The 20,239-nt window shown below is 38.8% G+C and overlaps 1 protein-coding gene and 1 long non-coding RNA gene across 7 annotated transcripts in view; one reads left to right on the top strand and one right to left on the bottom strand.

The window, feature by feature from the left end:
- The window catches only part of LOC309648052, a 147,196-nt gene extending 127,475 nt beyond the window's left edge, over positions 1-19,721 (top strand). For all 3 annotated transcript variants that reach the window (XR_014256444.1, XR_014256445.1, XR_014256446.1), the window contains one exon: positions 9,590-19,721. This is a non-coding gene — a long non-coding RNA (uncharacterized lncRNA). The remainder of the gene's footprint in view (positions 1-9,589) is intronic.
- TANGO6 (transport and golgi organization 6 homolog) overlaps positions 1-20,239 on the bottom strand; it is a 180,804-nt gene that overhangs the window by 128,228 nt on the left and 32,337 nt on the right. For all 4 annotated transcript variants that reach the window (XM_082436042.1, XM_082436040.1, XM_082436041.1 and 1 more), the window contains exons 8-9: positions 3,761-3,873; positions 1,919-2,095 (exon numbers count right to left, since the gene is read on the bottom strand). In XM_082436042.1, the coding sequence (XP_082292168.1) occupies positions 1,919-2,095; positions 3,761-3,873 (290 nt within the window). The remainder of the gene's footprint in view (positions 1-1,918; positions 2,096-3,760; positions 3,874-20,239) is intronic.

Genomic DNA, 20,239 nt, shown 5'->3' with positions numbered 1-20,239 from the left:
TAATTTGGCAAACCGTCTAACTGGGCAGTATGTCCCAATCTGCCAGTTCACTTAATAACATACCCTTTATACTCCTTTAGTAGAATGAATAACCTAGAAATTACGCTTAGAATTACTTCCTATATTATCCTAGAATCTTCCAGAGTCCGTCAGATCAATCATGTTATCTCCACCACATTTTATGTTAGAAGAAAAGCTGAAATAGCTTCTAAGCTTCTGTGAACCGCCCCAACTGTCAAAATGAAGTACCGTATTCAAGTATTCTTTTAAAAAAAAGACATGACAACAACTACCTTAAGAAGCATTATTTTATTCATTCTTAAAATTTCAATGAAAGAGTCAATTCCAAATAGTTATATTTAGTTCCAGAAAGGTAAAAATTCTGGATCCAAAGATCATGAAATCTAAGCTGCTCCTTTAGAGTTTCTTTAATCAAACTTCTTATTGATAACTGGTGCTGCTGGGCAGAATGGTAGAGTGAAAGGTAAGTGGTGATAAAGACCAGGTGGTGATATGTACCCTGCTGTTGGGGCACTAGCACCATGAGCAGGATCTTTAGAACAAATCATAAAATCACAGACACACACACACACACACACACACACACAAACACACACACACACACATTTCTTTGGTATGGTGTCAACGTTTTGGAGACATGGAGCATCTTCAATACCTAATGAAAGCTATGGACCCTATTTTCAGCAAAGAATCCATGTTTGCATATAAAAAAATTTCTTGTGTATAATTTCAAGGGGATTATAGATTCCGAGAAGTCCATACAGAGACCCCAGGTTAAGGATCCATTGCTTCTAGCAGTGTATGGAGATCCATTCAATCACTGCCTATCCACTTTTTTTCCTACCAAGAAGAGAAACTGTAGTTTCAATAAGAACTGTTGATTTTGACATATTTGCACTAAAGACTTGTTAAGACAGCAATAGGTTTTAACTGCTGATAAGTCACATACTATAAAATCCTCTATCTAGTCCCTAAATTGGTCCCAGGATAAACTGTTCCAAAGGGTTTTTAAATAAACATGCCAAAAAATATTAAGCTCCTTCAGTTCGGGGGCATAGTTATAACTGCAAAACCTACTAATGCTCAACAACTCTCAGTAAATTAGTAGCTTAAGTTTGTACTGATAATTCTGTTTGCAATGTGTTTTTTCTATTTTCCTCAAGACTCTCATATTGAATAAGTGTTTTAAAACTTAATCAAATTAACCATGAACTTAAAGAGTTACTTAAATGTAAACACTTTAACAAACAGCAGCACTTTGAATGTGGTGTGACATCTGAGTGGCTGCCGCCAGGTAAGTATTACATGGACTCTGATCAACCAGAACTGATGTTCGTAGGTAATGACATCTACACGTATCACCTAGAAAATGGAAATAATTTAAAATACACTTGTGAGATGCAGGAGAAATAAGTTATCCATTCCACTAACACTTGTTAGCCGCCTTCTAAACAACCCCTAGGAGAAACAAACCCCCATCATAAAATTACCATAAAAGAGAGCTTTGAGACAATTTCCCTTAGGATTAAGTCTGACTCTGAACACACACACCATTCTGAGTGTCAGAGGGAGAACTGGATTGTTATGGTGTTGAGGGTGAACATGTGTCTGCCTTTTACTCTGATTCACTGGCAAAGACTTTGTGAAGTAAGTGGGCTTGTTGTGATGCAGAGCTGTGAGGCTCCAGTAAATTGCACCTATTAGCTAGCATCTAGGAAAAACCTGGAGGATTATTTAAGGCTCACATTTCACTTACAGATATCAATAAATAGCAGCACCTCAGCTGCTTGAGTTTCTGGTTTCCTTTCTATCAGCGCCCCTTAGTGGACGAGTCACAGAATGGCCTTTCGGGTACAATTAAATCTGAAGAGAGATAGCAAAGGATGGGTGGACTCACCAAACGGCCTCTTTGATGGTAATCATAATGCCACCTTGAGTGGCAGCTCTAAAGTGGCACAGAGAATGGAGAGAGGGCACAGTTTTGTCCAACCCTGCAAATCCTTGCAGGCTAGTAATTGCCTTTTTCCTCTCCAGTTTCCCCAGCATCCATAATAAGATCTCTTGGCAAAGTGACCTGGCAGAAGAAAGCAGTTATAAATGAGCTTGTCATCTTACTCTACACATTTTAACAAGCGAACATAAAAAAAGAAAGAATGACAGTCAGGTTCCATGCACTCTAAAGGCTGGCACAATCACCTAGTACTACTGAAGTGCGGGAGTGGAAACTATGCTTCTTGTGAATTTCAGAATGCAAATATCCTGAAATTCAGTGAGTGACTGACTAATCTCTGGTTGTAGAAGCAGCCCTGATATGACACATGAGCCCCACATGATTTTTTTTTATTCCAAATGAACTCATTGCCTTTGAATCAGGCACTGTGAAAGAAAAGTTTACAGTGATCAAACCATCTAAGACCAGTGGGACCAATAACTGGAGACCAAGAAACGGCACACCAACAAATTCTTGCTGATTCCTTATCCCCTCTTATCCGTGCCAATCAACTAGGACAGGAATGGAATAAACGTTTGCTTCTTCCTTCTCAGTCTCTGATGAGGATATGATAGTGCTGTGAGGACTTGGGCTTCAAAACTAAAACAAGAGTTATTATAGGAATGGTCTTTTGAAGCCAAATTCACATATTTATAGCCTCCATCTTCCACTGCACTTTCTTTTGTCACTTCCCTCATGTCTGTGGGCTTCAGTGATCCACTGACCAAAAGTTAAGAGAGTTAAAGGCAATATGTAAGCTTCAAATAATATGCAAGACTGAGCACTTCGCTTTATCACTTAATGATGATAGTGACTATTTATTGAGCTTATTATTTGCCAGGGACAGTGCTAAACACTTCAATGCATAGTTAGTCTTCATAATAACACTATGAAGAAGATACTATTACTGAATATGAGATTACATGTGGGGGATTTCCAAACACCAAAAATCAGAATTCTGTAGGATCTTTTTTTTAAAATTTTTATTGGAGTATATCTGATTTACAATGTTGTGTTAGTTTCAGGTGTACAGCAAACTGAATCAGTTATACATATACATATATCCACTCTTTTTTAGATTCTTTTCCCATATAGGCCATTAGAGAGTATTGAGTAGAGGTCCTTGTGCTATACAATAGGTCCTTATTATCTATTTTATATATAGTAGCGTGTATATGTCAATCTCAAACTTCCAATTAAAGTCTTAGAAGGAGGAAGAAACAACATAAATCACTGTGAAAACAGAGCTGATACAAAATGAGTCCTACTTAAATTCCAATACAAAGATTATTTTCTGGATGACTAAGGAATCCCTTCATTCTCAACAACACTGTACAGCACTAACACCAAATCCAAGCCTAAATTACAGAGTGCCACATTCAGATCCAGATTTCCCCAACTTGATTTCTAACTACTCACAAGGTATTTATGATCCAATCTCTATTTCTTCCTCCCTAGACATGTAATTCCAGTATTTCTCACTGATCAAACAGTGGCATGTTCATACATGTAAACGGAGATTTCATTTCTGATGTCTAAGACAGAGGCTGAGGAAAGTCATTCTAAAAACTAGATCCAATCCCGTGCAATCTGCAAAGCTCTCTTTCTTTTCTAGAGGATTGTCAAATGTTTTCCTGACTTTGAAAGAAAAAAAAAATTATAAAGTGGCATAAGTCATATTCAAAATAAGAACAACATACAAGAAAGATTTCAGTATTTACAAACAATAAGGTTCTCTAGATTGTTTACCTTATGTGAGACACACTGTGCTTGGTAAAACAGTAGAGAGAAAAGAGCACTCCCAGGACAGGAAGCAGGGAATCCACCAAAACTGTTAAAGGTTCATTCCCGACCACGTACACCTAGGGAAAATGAAATGGTGGTACACTGAGTGCAAGGCCAGAGGAATGGGAATCAAACACCATACACGAATTAGCAGGGCTTGGAGGCTTATCTTAAGCAACACTCTAGCCCTGAGGTGAACAATTGTAGCTCTAAGCCTAAGGAAACCATCTGAGATTAGCAGACAGGCTGAATCAAAGGGAGACTAAAAAGGGAGCATTGCTCTTTCATGCATGCAGCCTGAAGAACTGCTGAGTGAACCAGGTAGGTGAACCCGTTTTCTGACCCCTTCCTTTCCTACTTCTGACTACCTCAAGAGTCTCTTCATCTATTATTCATCAATACAATAATTATCTTACTGCTAAAGGCCCTGTTATTAGAAACTAACAAGCAATGACCACCAAATAGAAAAGCTTAAGACTAGATTTGAAAGAAAACAAAGCAAAACACAGCTTGCTCTAGCTTTGTCATTCTTAAGATGTAACTGTCACATGGGCATGTCCTATTCTCTCCAGTTCAATAAATGTGCACCTAGATCTGCACTGGCTTTACAGGGTTAAGTGTGTGAGGATTCTGATGTTTATTAACAATAACTATGTTAACTGTTTTATTTGTACCTTTTAAAAAGGATTCAACAAACTCTTCTGAATCTACTGGAATCAAAGTACTGTTCTAGGCACGGTAGTGAATATAAAAGTGAACAAGAATTGTTCTCTCTCATTGCTTGTGATTTAACGGGAAGAATAAAACAAATAAACCAATAATAATAAGATTAATGTTAATATTATTATTATTCAAGGTGGATAATTTAAAGTATCTTATGAAGTGCCAAAATGCTATTCAAAACTCCAAACACAATAGGATTTTATTTCATTTTTTTTTTAACTCTACAAGCTTACTGTTATTTATTTATTTGTTTACTTATTTTATGGCTGCGTTGGGTCTTCGTTGCTGCGCGTGGGTTTTCTCTAGTTGTAGCGAGCAGGGGGTACTCTTCATTGTGGTACGTGGTCTTCTCATTGCGGTGGCTTCTCTTGTTACGGAGCACGGGCTCTAGGCGTGCAGGCTTCAGTAGTTGCAGCATGAGAGCTCAGTAGTTGTGGCTCGTGGGCTCTAGGACGCAGGCTAAGTAGTTGTGGCGCATGGGCTTAGTTGCTCCACGGCATGTGCGATCTTCCTGGACCAGGGATTGAACCCGTGTCCCCTGCATTGGCAGGTGGATTCTTAACCACTGGACCACCAGGGAAGTCCCCACAATAGGATTTATAGGATTTTAAAATGCAATTCTGTTCTAATAAATTAACTAAAACTTGATGGTGTAGACAATAATAATAATAAAAGAAGAAAGAGGATCTGACAATGATTACACACTTAATATGTGTTCCAGAAACTATGCTGGGATTTTTATCTCCCAGGTACTATCTTAGATTTGTTAAAGAGTCTGCACATTGAAATTATAACTATCTCATGAAGTCTGTATTAGCAGACCTATTTTAAAGGATGAGGAAAGGGAAACTTCAAGAGGCCCTAATTTACAGAAAGAGCATTGAGGTAGAAATCAATGATGTTTACGGGAAATTAAAGGTCATGGAGGCACAAGCTGGAAAAATCTCTGTGCTTTTCTAGAGAACCCTGTCCCTTTAAATCAAACCTAATTTTTCACAGTCCTTAAGCCTCCCAATTCCTCTGTGGAGCCTGATAACGAAGGAGCCAGCTTCCTGTGCATGATCTAACCTCCATAAGCCCAGCTAGATGAGGTGCATTGTATGGCAGCGTTCAGAAATAATATGTGGGGCTAATTATGATATCACCAATTACAGGAGGTAAAAAAGAGATTCCCCCAGATAACGTAAGGGCCTACTGTTTGCCTCTGGATTGTGTGTTCCAGAGGTAATCCCTAAGGAGCCATCCTTCCTTACCAGCATCTTTAGTACAAAAAAAACAAACAAACAAACAAAAAAAATGAAGCTAAATCTTTATTATTTACTGGGCTAAAGCACTTCAAACTTTAACATGAATTCAAATCAAGCACATTTCTCAGAGGTATATGCTGTTGTTGATAAACTCCAATTTTTAAATTCTCTTCTTGTACTTTTTTGTATTTTCTTACAAGGAATAGAAAAAAACTGCACAGCTATTTATACATATACATATGTGATTCATTTTTATGTAAAGGTTCAGCGTATGTTTACTGAGTGCCAACTGTGTGCCAGACACATTTGTGGTTCTGTGGATACAGTGGGAAACAAATTATCTGCTTCAAAGGAGCATACATTCTAGTGAGGGGACAGAAAATAAACAAATATATAATATCAGACAGTGACAAGTGCTAGAAGAACAACAAGTTTAAAGGGATAGAGAGTGATGAGGGGAAGAGCATGTGGAAAGAGGGAGAAATTAAGAATAACTTATCAATTGACCAATAATCCATTAAGTTCACAGATAAGAATAGAGAAATTTTTTTTTCAAAGTGGAAAGATTTAAAGTCTCCTTTGGCTCAAACTGATCAATGAGTTTTCTCTATGAGAGCTCAAAGAACTTGAATGGCCTCTGCTTGACACATACAGGATTGTCACCTCCCTTTCAACACTGATAGTTAAAATTCCTCCTTGGAGTGAGCCCTACTAATGTATTTTTCTTTAACCGTCCTTAATGGAAGTGTATCTATTTTCCAAAAATTTTGGACTGGCCATCTATAAACAATCATCAAAATCCAGTTCTATTATCCACCTTATGGATTGCTCTGCATCCTAATGACAAGATTGCACTTTATAGATGAAAGACAGGCAGTGGTACTTATTAAACTGACCCAGCTCAAGTTCTACCTCTTCCATAGGCCTGCTGTATCATTTCACTGTTGAACTGTTCATTCATTCTCTAATTCAAATATTCATTAACCATCTAACCACCATTAATGACTTTTCTCCTATAAATTCCAAAAGCATTTGAGAGCTTGTAACACATAATCAGTTCTTGAATATATAGTTCTCTGACCTCTTTAACTAGCCTGGCAGGCAAAAGTCAAGTTCCCTACTTCAGCACCTGTAAGAGTAGGTGATTAACTTGTGTTACCTGAGTTTTTGGTAAATAAGCAGTTTAAACGCAGTTGTATACAATTTAAAGGAACACCACTGGGGGACTTCCCTGTGGCACAGTGGTTAAGAGTCCACCTGCCAATGCAGGGGACACAGGTTCGAGCCCTGGTCCAGGAAATTCACACATGCCGTGGAGCAACTAAGCCCATGCACCACACCTACTGAGCCTGCGCTCTGGAGCCCGCGAGCCACAACTGCTGAGCCCGCATGCCACAACTACTGAAGCCTGCACGCCTGGAGCCCGTGCTCCACAGCAAGAGAAGCCACCACAATGAGAAGACCATGCACCACAACCAAGAGCAGGCCCCGCTCGCCACAACTAGAGAAAGCCCGTGCGCAGCAACAAAGACCCAACGCAGCCAAAAATAAATTAATTTAAAAAAAATAATAAAGGAACCCCACTGTTATTGCTTTTATAAAGCAAACAATAACTACCATTTATTGCATGTCCACTTAAGAATGAACCAGGTATTCAGCTAAACATTTAATATACAACCAATTCTCACAGGAGTCCTGCAAGTTAAGCATTTTATTCTCATTCTAAAACTGTGGAAAACTGAGGATCAGAAAAGCTGTGTTAGTTGAGCAAAGGTAAACTGTCAGTAAATGACAGGGCCAGGATGAACCCAGACCTGTCTGACGTAAAATCCATGCACAATCCATAGAGAAAGAAATGGAGTAGCAGTTGCCAGGGCTGAAGGGAGGGAGAAATGAGGACTGAATGCCTAATGGGTATGGGGTTTCCATTTGGAGTGACGAAAAAGTTCTGGAACTAGACAACAGTGATGATGGCTGTGCAACACTGTAAACGCCACTGAATTATACACTTTAACATGGTTAAAATGTTAATTTTATGTCTATTTTACCACAATGTAAAAAAGAGCAAAGCATGTACCCCATGGCCTCCCAATACTAACCTCCTCCTGTACACAATGATATGTTTATTTCTTCAGTCTCTAACTTTATCCCTGCTGTGGCCCCTCAGATTCAGTGGATCCCAGCTTGTCAGACTATTAATGACCCTATTCCTGCAACCTCTGTAAAGTAGGGCTGAAGTTCCCAGTGGCACCATGGACAGCACTCCTGTGCGGCCTCCTCTTCCTCCTACTGAGACTCTTATATAGCTCCTTTCTACCAAGTCTTCCGGTAGCTCTCCAGGGTCACAGTGTAGCCAGTCCTTTCCAACGACAGTCCCCTCCTTCTAATCTCTTGCCTCACACTAAACTCACATGCAGGTTAACAGTTTGGTCTGCACCTGACATCTAACATTACCCGCTGCTTATACTCCCAAAGTGGAATCTGGTCACTTTTCCCTTAATGTGGATTGCCTCACATCATTGACTTGTATCTGGAGTTTAGTGACCCATAAAGGGACATGGGAGGCTGGACTGATTCAGTCAATGCTGCACTGTGATCTCTTGGTGCCAGCACTGACAACGACCAAATGCCCCAGGAAAAAAGAATCTTCCAATGAAGTTACACCACATACGGAAAAAACTGTTGGGGCTAGTTCCTCCCAGTCTCCTGCACACTAGGCTGGTGACAGTACCGACTGAAGAAGCAGTGAAGGCACAATAGGTAAGTTGTTTCTGCCCCACTGAGGGGAGGGCCTGCCTGCCCCGCCTCTGGGCCCTAACACCCAAGTGTTGCGGAATTTCTTTGGACTGTGCTTATGTGCAGTCTCTTTCTAGGAGGGGGTCTTCCCTGCTCACTAGGAGGCAAAGTGGGGTAGAGATTCAAGTTCTGAAACACAATCTAATACTTGGTATATTATTTCTACCTGTTGTAAAGATGTTCCATATCATTTGGAAGTTTCCTTTTTTTAGCAGTATAACTATCGGGCATGTTTCACATAGGGTTGTTTGTAAATAATTCCACTGAGCAGTTGAGAGGCTTAACATGAATCAATTGACTTCTCTGAGTCTTAGTTTTCTTATCTGGAAAATAAAGAGGTTGGATTAATCAAGCTTTAAAACTCTTTCCTATCTATTCTAGCATTCTCTGACTTGACTGCAAGTTTGCTCATGGTCTTCTATCCTTTTCTGGTACCTCAGCCATTAAGAGGTAAGACTAGTTGAAAAAAATGAAGCATCCCTCCCCACCCCAAAATTTTTGAAACACTGAATCTTCAACTTGACCAAGATGTAACAAATTTCTAACCCATCCTCAGGAGCTTTCTGTTCCATCAGTTCTGAAGTTAATACTCGAGAGATGAAATCCTGTTTAGCTGAAAGGTTTTCTGGTAACTCAAGGTTACTTGAGGTATCTGTGCAACTAGGGATCACCAAACAAAATACCAAGAGATAGGAAAGCTGAAGCAGAGAGGGATAGACAGACTCTCAAGGTACCTTTTTAATTCTTTGGTGTGAAAAAGCCTCTCTGAGAGTAAGTGAAATGGTGCTTTGAAGAAAAGTGGAATTCTTATAACTACCTGTGGCTTTTCCAGTATAAATGCGTAGGACAGGACTGAGGGGCAAAATAAGAGGCCAGTATGGATCTAGGAAAACCAAAACGGCTCAGAAAAGATTAGACAAGGAGACACATGGGTACCAGTGACCCCACTGGGAACCTGGGGATTTCCTCATTTCTTTCTGGGGATGTCCACGTTCATTTATGAATGCATCTTGGCTTTCTATTACAGATCCAGCCCTGAGAAGAGGCCTCTGTGGTTAAGCCTCACTATCCTTCATCTAAACTTAGAGGACTGGTGTTCTAACAAGTAAGAGAGGCATGTTTCTTGGTACTCTTAACTATGAGTCATGCTCTATTGTAACTCTTTGTTTGCTTTACTGGGAATCAGGTAGCAGCTGATTCTTAATCATTTCTGTATTTGTAAACCAAGCAGAGTGGCAATCAGTAGGTACTTGGTAAATTTTTTGGTGACTGATTAACTGAATCAAAGAATGAATGAACAAAGCAGATTGACTGCTGTTTACTTTCTCAAAAGTTCTATTTTTGTGGGGAAGTTACAATGCCCTCTCTATTTTCATTTTTTCTTAAAAAAAAAAAAAAGCTGCAGCTAGAAGTTATCAATCAATGCAAATTATCTGAACAGAATCACAGAACTTCGGCCATGGAAGGGAGAGCAGACTGAACAATAGAAGATTTGATTTTATTATATTGGCTTGTTCAGCATCTGTCTTCAATGTCTGGAGGACTGAGTTTCTCTGGAAAGACTGACTGTAAATTTGAATTTAAGAAGAAAGGAAAAACTCGGAGGAATCAAAATGGTCAAAAGTATTAAGAACAGGACTTCCTGGTGGCCCAGTGTGTAAGACTCTGCGCCCCCAATGCAAGGGGCCCAGGTTCGAGCCCTGGTCAGGGAACTAGATCCCGCATGCATGCCACAACTAAGAGTTCACATGCTGCAACTGAAGATCCCGTGTGCCGCAACAAAGATCCCGTGCCCCAACTAAGACCTGGTGCGGCCAAAATAAATAAACAAATAAATATATATTTCTTATAAAGTATTAAGAATAAATATGTGTTTCTGTTTCAAAGCAAACAAAACCGAAAGCAGCCCTCACGTGCTCATTTCACAGACTCCCATTATATTGTTAAACACATCCTTTAGAGACCACTGCAAAGTCACCGAAAGAGCACTGGGAAGTCAGGAATCAGGAAATGTGGGTGTGAACTATGTTTCTGCCACCTATGTGGTTGCCCAAATCCACATATTAAATGAGTGAACAGGGATAAGACATTTAAACCTCTCTAGGTCCCAGTTTCCTCATGGATAATATAATGTAGGCGTTAAGCTTTTAGCATAAGGACCAATTAAGATAATTCATGTTAAAATATTTTGTAAAATATATAGCCATATGCAAATGTTAAGTTTATTCCTAAATATTCTTGTTGATGCTACTGTGAATGGAACAGTTTTCTTAATTTATGGCCTTATCTTCTGCAGGGATGTACGTGTATGGAAATAGAAACATGATGAGCCTATTCAGAATCAAGCTGACTAAATCCTAACATTGAAATTCAGTACAGGCTGGAACTTGATTTTACCCCAGTTAAAGATTAAACTAGTCAAATGCTGCCTTCTAAAATATCACAGTGATCCTTTTGACAGTAGTGTTCTAGAACTTCTAATGCACTTACTGAGTTTAATTAAGACTTATGAGAAGCAAAAGAACCAGGCAAGTTTTACTTAATATAGTATTTTGTACTGTGCATGCTTTCAGAGCATAATGCATAAAACAGTCTTTAAAAAAAAAAAAGAGTTTCCCTGAACCAAAAAGGAACTGACAGTTTTTTGAGCACCTATTAAATAATGCAATGACCCAGGCTTCTCTGGTGGTGCAGTGGTTAAGAATCTGCCTGCCAATGCAAGGGACATGGGTTCGAGCCCTGGCCCGGGAAGATCCCACATGCCGTGGAGCAACTAAGCCCGCGTGCCACAACTACTGAAGCCTGCACGCCTAGAGCCCGTGCTCCGCAACAAGAGAAGCCACAACGAGGAGCCCGCGCACTGCAACTAGAGAAGGCCCGCGTGCAGCAACGAAGACCCAACGCAGCCAAAATAAATAAATAAATAAATAAATAAATAAATTTATTAAGAAAATAAAGAAAGAAAGAATGCAATGAGTCTAACAAAAGTTACCTTATTCAACCACCCGGCAACTCAAGTGACACATTTAAGTCACCTAAAGTCACATGGATAGTCAATCCTGGAGCCAATCTAGGTCCATCTGACTCAAAAGGCCAGGTGCTTTTCACTACACTATACCACAGAATCTGAACTGCAGCATTTAGAAAATCTAATGCTTAAATCTCACACATCCTTGAAGGATACTTCTTTTAGTCCTTTGCATGTTATTCAAAGTCACAGCTCAACAGGAGACGGAAACATCCAGAAAGAATGATTGCCTTTAGGGAGGGTCCACAGGTGAGAGGGAGACTAACTTTTCACTGTAGAGCCTTTGGTACTTATTAAATTCGTACCATGTGCAAATATTATCTTTTCTAAACAAAGACAGTGAGAGAAAGAGAGACAGAAGGGAATGTTGGTCCCAGGACCAGCTCTGCCACTCACCAGTGTGATTTGGGACAAGTCACTTCACAATCTTTTGGATTTTGTTTCCTTTACCGTAAAATGAGGGATTAATTTGTCAAAACCCAAAGAATATACCACATCAAAGGTGAACCTTAATGTAAACTATGGACTTACAGTGATATTGACATGTCAACATAGGTTCACGAACCGTGACAAATACACCGTCCAGTGTGGGACGCTGATAGTGGGAGAGGCTGTGCACATGTGGGGGCAGAGAATACACAGGAACTCTCTGTACTTTCCACTCAATTTTTCTGTGAACCTAAAACTGCTCTAAAAAATAAAGTCTATTAAAAAAATGAAGGATTATACTAAATTATTTCTAAAGTTCCTTCCAGCTCTAAGATTGTATTATTCTAATTTACTCTATACAAATAATTAAAAATTCGGAAGGAGGAGTCAACTAGTCAATCTGACAGGGAAACTTTAATTAGAAATTCATTAAGATTAGATGGGGGGAAAAAAAGACTTGAATAATTAAAGTCAAGATTTCCTAAACCTGGAAACAGAGAGCGAAAATGGAAATGAGAATGTAGAAAATAAACTAATTAGGTACCTTCTAGCCTTTCCTATCCTAAAATTTCTTCTGCCTTTAGGGAGTCTTGGGCCAGTACTGTGAGGAATACTAAAAGGCAACATCTCTCCACACCCAGTATCGAATTCTGGCCAGTTCTCTTAAGAGCAAGAAAATATCCAAATCAGAAAGAACTGGAATTCTTTTATCCTGCCCTACCCAGAAACAATCTCTATGCAATATGGGCCACTCTTCACCTCTGTAAGCAAAGAAAAAAACACGACTCCCTCTCATACCGGGGAGGACAAAAGAATATAAACATTCTACAGATTAGGCCCAAGACACTCAGAGGCAGAGGAGACAGAATGGGAAGCCACTGGACTAAAAGCTATTTGAACAGCATATGCCCTTTTTGGCTTAGATAATTTTACTAGAAATAAGGTACACACATAGAAATGACAAGAATTATTTATGCAGATGAAGTACAAGTGGCTATGCCAAGTTTTCATTTCAATTCGACTAGCACTTGTATATATACCTGTACTGCTGAGAACTTTCCACGTGGCCCACCAGAGCCACACTGCTCCACTCCCTGCTGTATGTGAAGGATGCAAGTGTAAAAAGCCCTTCCCTTGTCATTGTTTCTGCCATAAAATTTTCATTCAGAGAGCTGAGAGTTTATTCCTTTAAATACCAAAATGTACTTATATTTTAACAATTTTGGAAGGAAATATTTCTAACATGAATTATATGCAATCCCTGCCTTCTTAAACAAAGTATACTGAACACACTGGCCCCAACATACTTTGCTTTTCAACTGATTATGCCCTTTGGGGGTATTTTTTCTGTCTCCTTTCTTGGTCCTCTCTGCTCTTGTCATTGTGCCTTAGTTAGTCTAACTAACTTCTAATTTGTTACTTCTAGTTCTGCTATGGTCTTAAAAATCAGATAACCAGTCTGACCAGGACTGTGTATAAAGCAAAGAAGAAACTGGCTCTGAGGACTAAGGGGCTCTGCAGTTAGACTGAGAAGGCAGCCAGATGGACAGCTGTCATAACACAGGTGACATGGGATGTTAAATTGGAAACGTCAAGTGAAGCACCAAGATAAAATAGACTTAAAACTCCAAAGTAAGACACCAGACTATGATGAGATCAAGACTATAAAAACTCCTCATTCAGAAAGAGGGTAGAGAAGATCAAAGGTGTAGAGACTGAGAAGAGACTGATGAGGAGGATTTCTTTAGAGAAAGCTGTTGGTCAGAGTGAGTCCAATCCCACAACACACCAATGATAAAAAGACAACCCAATTTAAAAATGGGCGAAAGGGGCTTCCTTGGTGGTGCAGTGGTTAAGAATCCGCCTGCCAATGCAGGGGACACGGGTTTGAGCCCTGGCCCGGGAGGATTCCACATGCCGCAGAGCAACTAAGCCCGTGCGCCACAACTACTGAGCCTGTGCTCTAGAGCCTGTGAGCCACAACTACTGAGCCCGTGTGCCACAACGACTGAAGCCTGGCGCCTAGAGCCCGTGCTCTGCAACAAGAGGAGTCACCGCAATGAGAAGCCCACGCACCACAACGAAGAGTAGCCCCCACTCGCCACAACTAGAGAAAGCCCGCACGCAACAACGAAGACCCAATGCAGCCAAAAATAAATAAATAAAATAAATTTTTAAAAATTTTAAAAGAATAAAAATAAAAATGGGCAAAGGTTCTTAACAGAAATTTCTCCAAGGAAGACATCCAAATGGCCAATAAGCACATGACAGGCTATTCAACATCATTAGTCATTAGGGAAACGTAAATCAAAGCCACAAGGAGATACTACTTTACTCCCACTAGGAAGGTTATTTTTTAAAAAAGGATGATAACAAACGTTGGCCATAATCTGGATAAACTGGAATTCTCATAGATTGCTGGTGGGAATGTAGAATGGTGTGGCCACTTGAGAAAATGATCTGGCAGTACCTCAAAAGGTTAAACATAGAGTTACCATATGATCCAGCAATTCCACTCTTAGGTATACACCCAGGAGAAATGACAACATACATACACACAAAAACCTGTACATGAATGTCCACAGCAACACTGTTCATAACACTCCAAAATGTGGAAACAACACAAATTTCCATCAGCTGATAAATAGGTAACAAAATGTGATATAACCATACAACAGAACACCATTTGGCATTAAAAGGTATGAAGTACTGCTTCATGATAAAATACAGATGAATCTTAAAAACACTGAGGAGCCAACTACAAAAGACCACATATTATATGATTTCATTTATATAAAATGTCTGGAATAGGCAAATCTACAGAGACAGAAAGTATATTAGTGGTTGCCTAGGGCTGGGGGCAAAGTGGAGAGAATGGGAGGTTACAGCTAGTAAGTATGGAGTCCTTTCAGGAGGGATAAAAATATTCTAAAATTAGATTGTGGTGATGGTTGCACAACACTGTGAATATACCAAAAACATTGAACTGAGCACTTAAATCGGTGAATTGTGAGGTATGTGAGTTCCATCTCAATAAATCTGTTAAAAAGAAAAGAAGAGAGAGAGAGAACACCAGAGCTGGAAATGTTCCCAAATGCCTCTCTAAAATTAAAACACCCTCTTGTACCCTCTTGTTACTGAGTGAGTTGCTGGATCAATTCAACCACCCCAGATGTTTTCCTTATTTCCTGCCTTTGAGCTGTACTCTATAATTTAGTATTAGCAGAAAGTTAATAAAGACAACATACTCTTTGTTGCTAAATTTTACACAATGTTTACCATTTTTCTCCAATGTACACATTTCCTCTGTTTTCCCTCTGCAGCTGAGCTGCCAAAACCTTGTAGAGAGAATAAACCCCTTCCTGCTTTCAAGACAGTCCCAGTCCTTGTGCATAACCAAGTGTCTACACCAAACTAATGTTTTGCTTGTCTCTCCAGGAGGTTTTTAATTCACTAAACTGTTCACCGAACAATGAGGGTTTTTCCCGCCTTATGGGGGGCAACAATAGGAGAAATGGCAAGGACTCACTATTTCTCAATCTCTCTGATTTTTAGAGGCTAATTCACTTGCCAGAAAGAAGTTGTTTTGCTTTCCTTTTCTCCTAAAAGCAATTTATTGACGTCTACCTAACACTATGAGGGGTTTGTACCAAAGTTTAAACAAAATTAGTCCTACTCCTACCAGCACTTTCAAGTCTTTCTAACATTCCACACCTGGCTATTTTACAATTTTTCATCATGATATTTCTTAGATGGAACATGACAGAAGATAACCTTTCTAAAAGTTATTTGGGCTTTATTCTCTAATTCAGAAAGTCTGCTTTCTAGATTGCTCTGTATAATTCCTTGTCTTCATATTATCTGAAAAGTCCTTGCCTACCAACAGGTAGAACAAGATATAAGAACTTTCTTTTCATAAGTCTCTAAATGAAGCATTAAAAAATAAAAACAGCATTATAGCCACTAAGTCATCAGGTCCTGTTTTATCTATGAACAATTTAATTCTACACTTGTGTACCAGGTCAACATTGTAAAGGGTGTACTCTGGTTTTTTTAACAGCAAAATTAAATAAAAGGGTAGTAAATACCCAACTTTAGTAAAAAGTGAGTGTTATGAGAATGAGTTTTGAATTTTTAAGCAGCATATATTTATATCTATAAATTTATTAGTATCATACATAAAGCTTAAACCAAACCAAAGCAAAAGCTCTTTCTTATCTGAAAGAACATGATTTAAGATTTACTTTACACCCTCATACACTGCTGGGGGCAATGTAAAATGGTGCAACCCCTTTGAAAATGATCTGACAGTACCTCAAATGGTTAAACATAGAGTTACCATATGATCTAGCAATTCCACTCCCAGGTATATACCCAGGAGAAATGAAAACATATGTACACGCAATCACTTGTACACAAATGTCCATAGCAGCATTATTCAAAATAGCCAAAATGTAGAACCCAAATGTCCATCAAATGGTGAATGGACAAACAAAATACGGTACATACCTACAACAGAATACTATGCAGCAATAAAAAGGAGTGAGGTACTGCTTCATGCTACAATCGAGATGAACCTTTAAAGCATCATGTTAAGTGAAAGAAGCTAATCACAAAAGACTACATATTGTATGATTCCATTTATATGCAATGTTCAGAATAGGCTAATCTATAGAGACAGAAAGTAGATTAGTGGCTGCCTAGGGCTGGGATGTGGGGAGTGGTGCGGGTTTCTTTTGGGGTAATGAAATGTCCTAAAATTGACTGTGATGACAGCTGCACAAATCTGTGAATATACTAAAAGGCCATTGATTCGCACACTGCAAATGGGTAAATGTACGGTACATAAAATATATCTCATGGAGTTGTCTAAAAAAAAGGTTTACTCTACATCCAAATGTCCATCAACTGATGACAAATAAACAAAATATGGTATACATTCATAAAGTGAAATATTACTTACAATAAAAAGGGACAAAATATTGATACATGCAACAACCTGGATGAACCTCAGAAACATGATGCTAAGAGGGAGAAGCCAGTCACAAAAGAATACTTATTGCATGATTCCCTCATATAAAATATCCACAAAAGGCAAATCCATAGAGATACAGAGCAGGTTAGTGGTTGCTTGGGGATGAGGGGTGGGACCAAGGAGTGACTATAAATAGGCACAATGGATCTTTTTGGGGTGATGGAAATGTTCTAAAACTGTACTGTGGTGATAGCTTCACAACTCTGTAAATTTCCTGAAAAATCACTGAATCGTGTATTTAAAACATTATTTTTTGATCTGTGAAGTATATTTCAATAAGGCTGTTTTATTTAAAAAAGATTTATTTTAAAAATATTTTAAAGAGGCAAATATCTCAAGTATTAAAATGGGTAAAAAACAAATGAACAGGCAAGTTAAAGAAGAGAATATATGAATGAACCAAAAGACAAAAAAAGTTCAACCTCACTAGTAATAAGAGAACTAACTGCTAACTAAAACCACAATGCACCTAACAGATAGACAAAACTCCCTGAAAACAACTCAAATGTCTACCAAGAGAAGAATAAACAAATAAATGGTGATACAGTCATAAAACAGAATAATAACTGACAGTAGAAATGAGTGGATTAAAGTTAGATATATTACAATGCCATTTAAATAAAATTTAAAATCCTGCACAACAATACTAAAAACAGCTTAAGGAATAATAAATACAAATTTAGGATCGTGGTTCCCACTGGGTGAGGAGCAAGGGAAATGTGATCAGGGATGGGCTCACAGAAGATTTCAACTGAATTGGTAATGTGTAATTTTTTCAGCTGAGTGGTGGGTACGTGAGTGTTTTATTCTTCATTTTTTATTTGGTTTGTTTGAACCATTTCATAACAAACTAAAATTTAAAAATTTACTCTAAAATGTTTAATTTACTGCCATAGAAAAGAAATAAGAAATGTGGAATAAAAATTTTTTAAGTCTTGAAAATATAATTCACATACCATAAAATTCACTCTCTAAAATGTACAATTCAGTGGTTTTTAGTATATTCACAAAATTGCACAACCGTCACCACTGTCTAATTCCAGAACATCTTCCTTACCTCAGAAAGAAACCTCATTTCCACTATCAGCCACTCCCAACTCCCCAGCCCCAGCTGCTAGCAACCACTAATCTACTTTCTGTGTCCATGAATTTGCCTATTCTGAACATTTCATTTAAATGGAATCACACAATGGGTGGTCTTTTGTATCTAGCTTCTTTAAACATTAACAAATCATAATTTTAAACTGTTTATCCACTTGCCTCTGTGCATTAAACAGAAGCAGCATCACTGGCTTTCCTCAGTGTTAGTGGGCAGAATGGCAGTGGTCCCCTCCTGTGGCCCTTGGCAGACCAGTTCCATGTGGCTCACCAGGGTCCCAAGGGATGGGGAGGGTCCCAAGGGATGGGGAGTTTCCCCAACTCAGAGGGGCTGACTGTGGGGTCTCTTCCAATCACCCCTTCAGTACGTGGTGATGAGTCTCGGGTGCCTGACTACGTGGACTTATAGATGGCAGTATCCGGTTATAATCAAAGGGCTCTCACAGAACGAACAAGGGGCTTAAGCTTCCTGCCAAGAACCAGCCGGCTGAAGAGGCCAATGATGCAAACATAGGGGAGGGTGTGGCAACGAGGGAACGGCAGCGCTGACAGTGCTTGCTCCCCTACAAGTGCTTCAAGTTACTGAAGCACTTGAACCAATGAACAACTAGGATCGGCAAAAATTAGACACTGCCAAGAACACTACTGAAATATAGATTTAAGAACATTACAGAAACCATGAACTGTGGCCCCAGGGCCCACTGTACACCTAGGTACACAGAGTGATTAGCAACAGATTCTTTTCATCTGTATTTAATATGTACTTAGCATTCCCTTTTGTACACTGTACTGCGGTTTATGTAATATATACCTAAATAGGAAAAAAAAAAAAAGTGTTCATCCATGTTGAAACGTGTATCCATACTTTATTCCTTTTTATGGATGAAAAATATTCCATTACATGAAGATATCACATTTGTTAATTCATTCATCAGCTGATAGACATCTCAGTTGTTTCCACATTTTGGCTATTATGAATAATGATGCTATGAACATTTGTGTACAGGTTTTATATGAATATGTTTTCACTTCTCTATAACTAAGAGTGGAATTGTTGAGTCATATGATAACTCTATGTTTAACTTTTTAAGAAACCACCAAACAATATATTCCCAAAGTGGCTGTACCTTTTTACATGAAATATAATTCTGAAAGTTGTTTACTCTTGTAAATGTTTTTAATAGTAAAATATTATTATAAATGTATTGAGGGACTTCCCTGGTGGCGCAGTGGTTAAGAATCCGCCTGCCAACGCAGGGGACACGGGTTCGAGCCCTGGTCCGGGAAGATCCCACATGCCACAGAGCAACTAATAAGCCCATGTGCCACAACTACTGAGCCTGCGCTCTAGAGCCCGCGAGCCACAACCACTGAGGCCGCATGCCACGACTACTGAAACCCATGCACCTAGAGCCCGTGCTCCTCAACAAGAGAAGCCACCGCAATGAGAAGCCCACACACTGCAACGAAGAGTAGCCCCCGCTCACCGCAACTAGAGAAAGCCCGCACGCAGCAACGAAGACCCAACGCAGCCAAAAATAAATAAATTAATTAATTTTTTTAAAAAAATGTATTGAAATAAACTTTAAAGAAGAATATTTACCCCAGTGCCATCTGGGCTTGTGCACAATGGATTTCATTTTTGTCTAAAAATACGTATTTCATATATATTTATAAGATTGCAATCATAGAGAACATATAATTTATATAAATATTTTTTCATTTTCAGTATGTATTTAGGAAGTCATTTCTATGACTCATTTATTCCAACTTCTTTATGATGATGATTCTATCAAAAATTATAAAGTAGATTCAATATTATCATACACTAAATTTTAGGAAGCCTACAGTATTGCAAATGCCTTTGTCAATTCCTTCAAAGACATACTTTCATCAGTGGCATGTGCCACTTAGAGAATCTGAACTGTTTAAGATTCAGAGTAAATGATGAAATTGACAGAGTTTCAAAATGTATCAGTTTTTTCACTAACAACTTAGTTTCCAGTTTTCAAGGTAAAAAGATTTTGATGGTTTGGAATTTAAGATTAGTCATTCCAATTCTTGAAGTACCAGTTTAAAAGGCAAAA

The sequence above is a fragment of the Balaenoptera physalus genome (assembly GCF_965194825.1).
Source record: "Balaenoptera physalus genome assembly, chromosome: 19".
NCBI lineage: Eukaryota > Metazoa > Chordata > Mammalia > Artiodactyla > Balaenopteridae > Balaenoptera > Balaenoptera physalus.
Note: the sequence above shows the minus strand (reverse complement) of the source record. Positions and strands in the feature narration are given on the sequence as shown.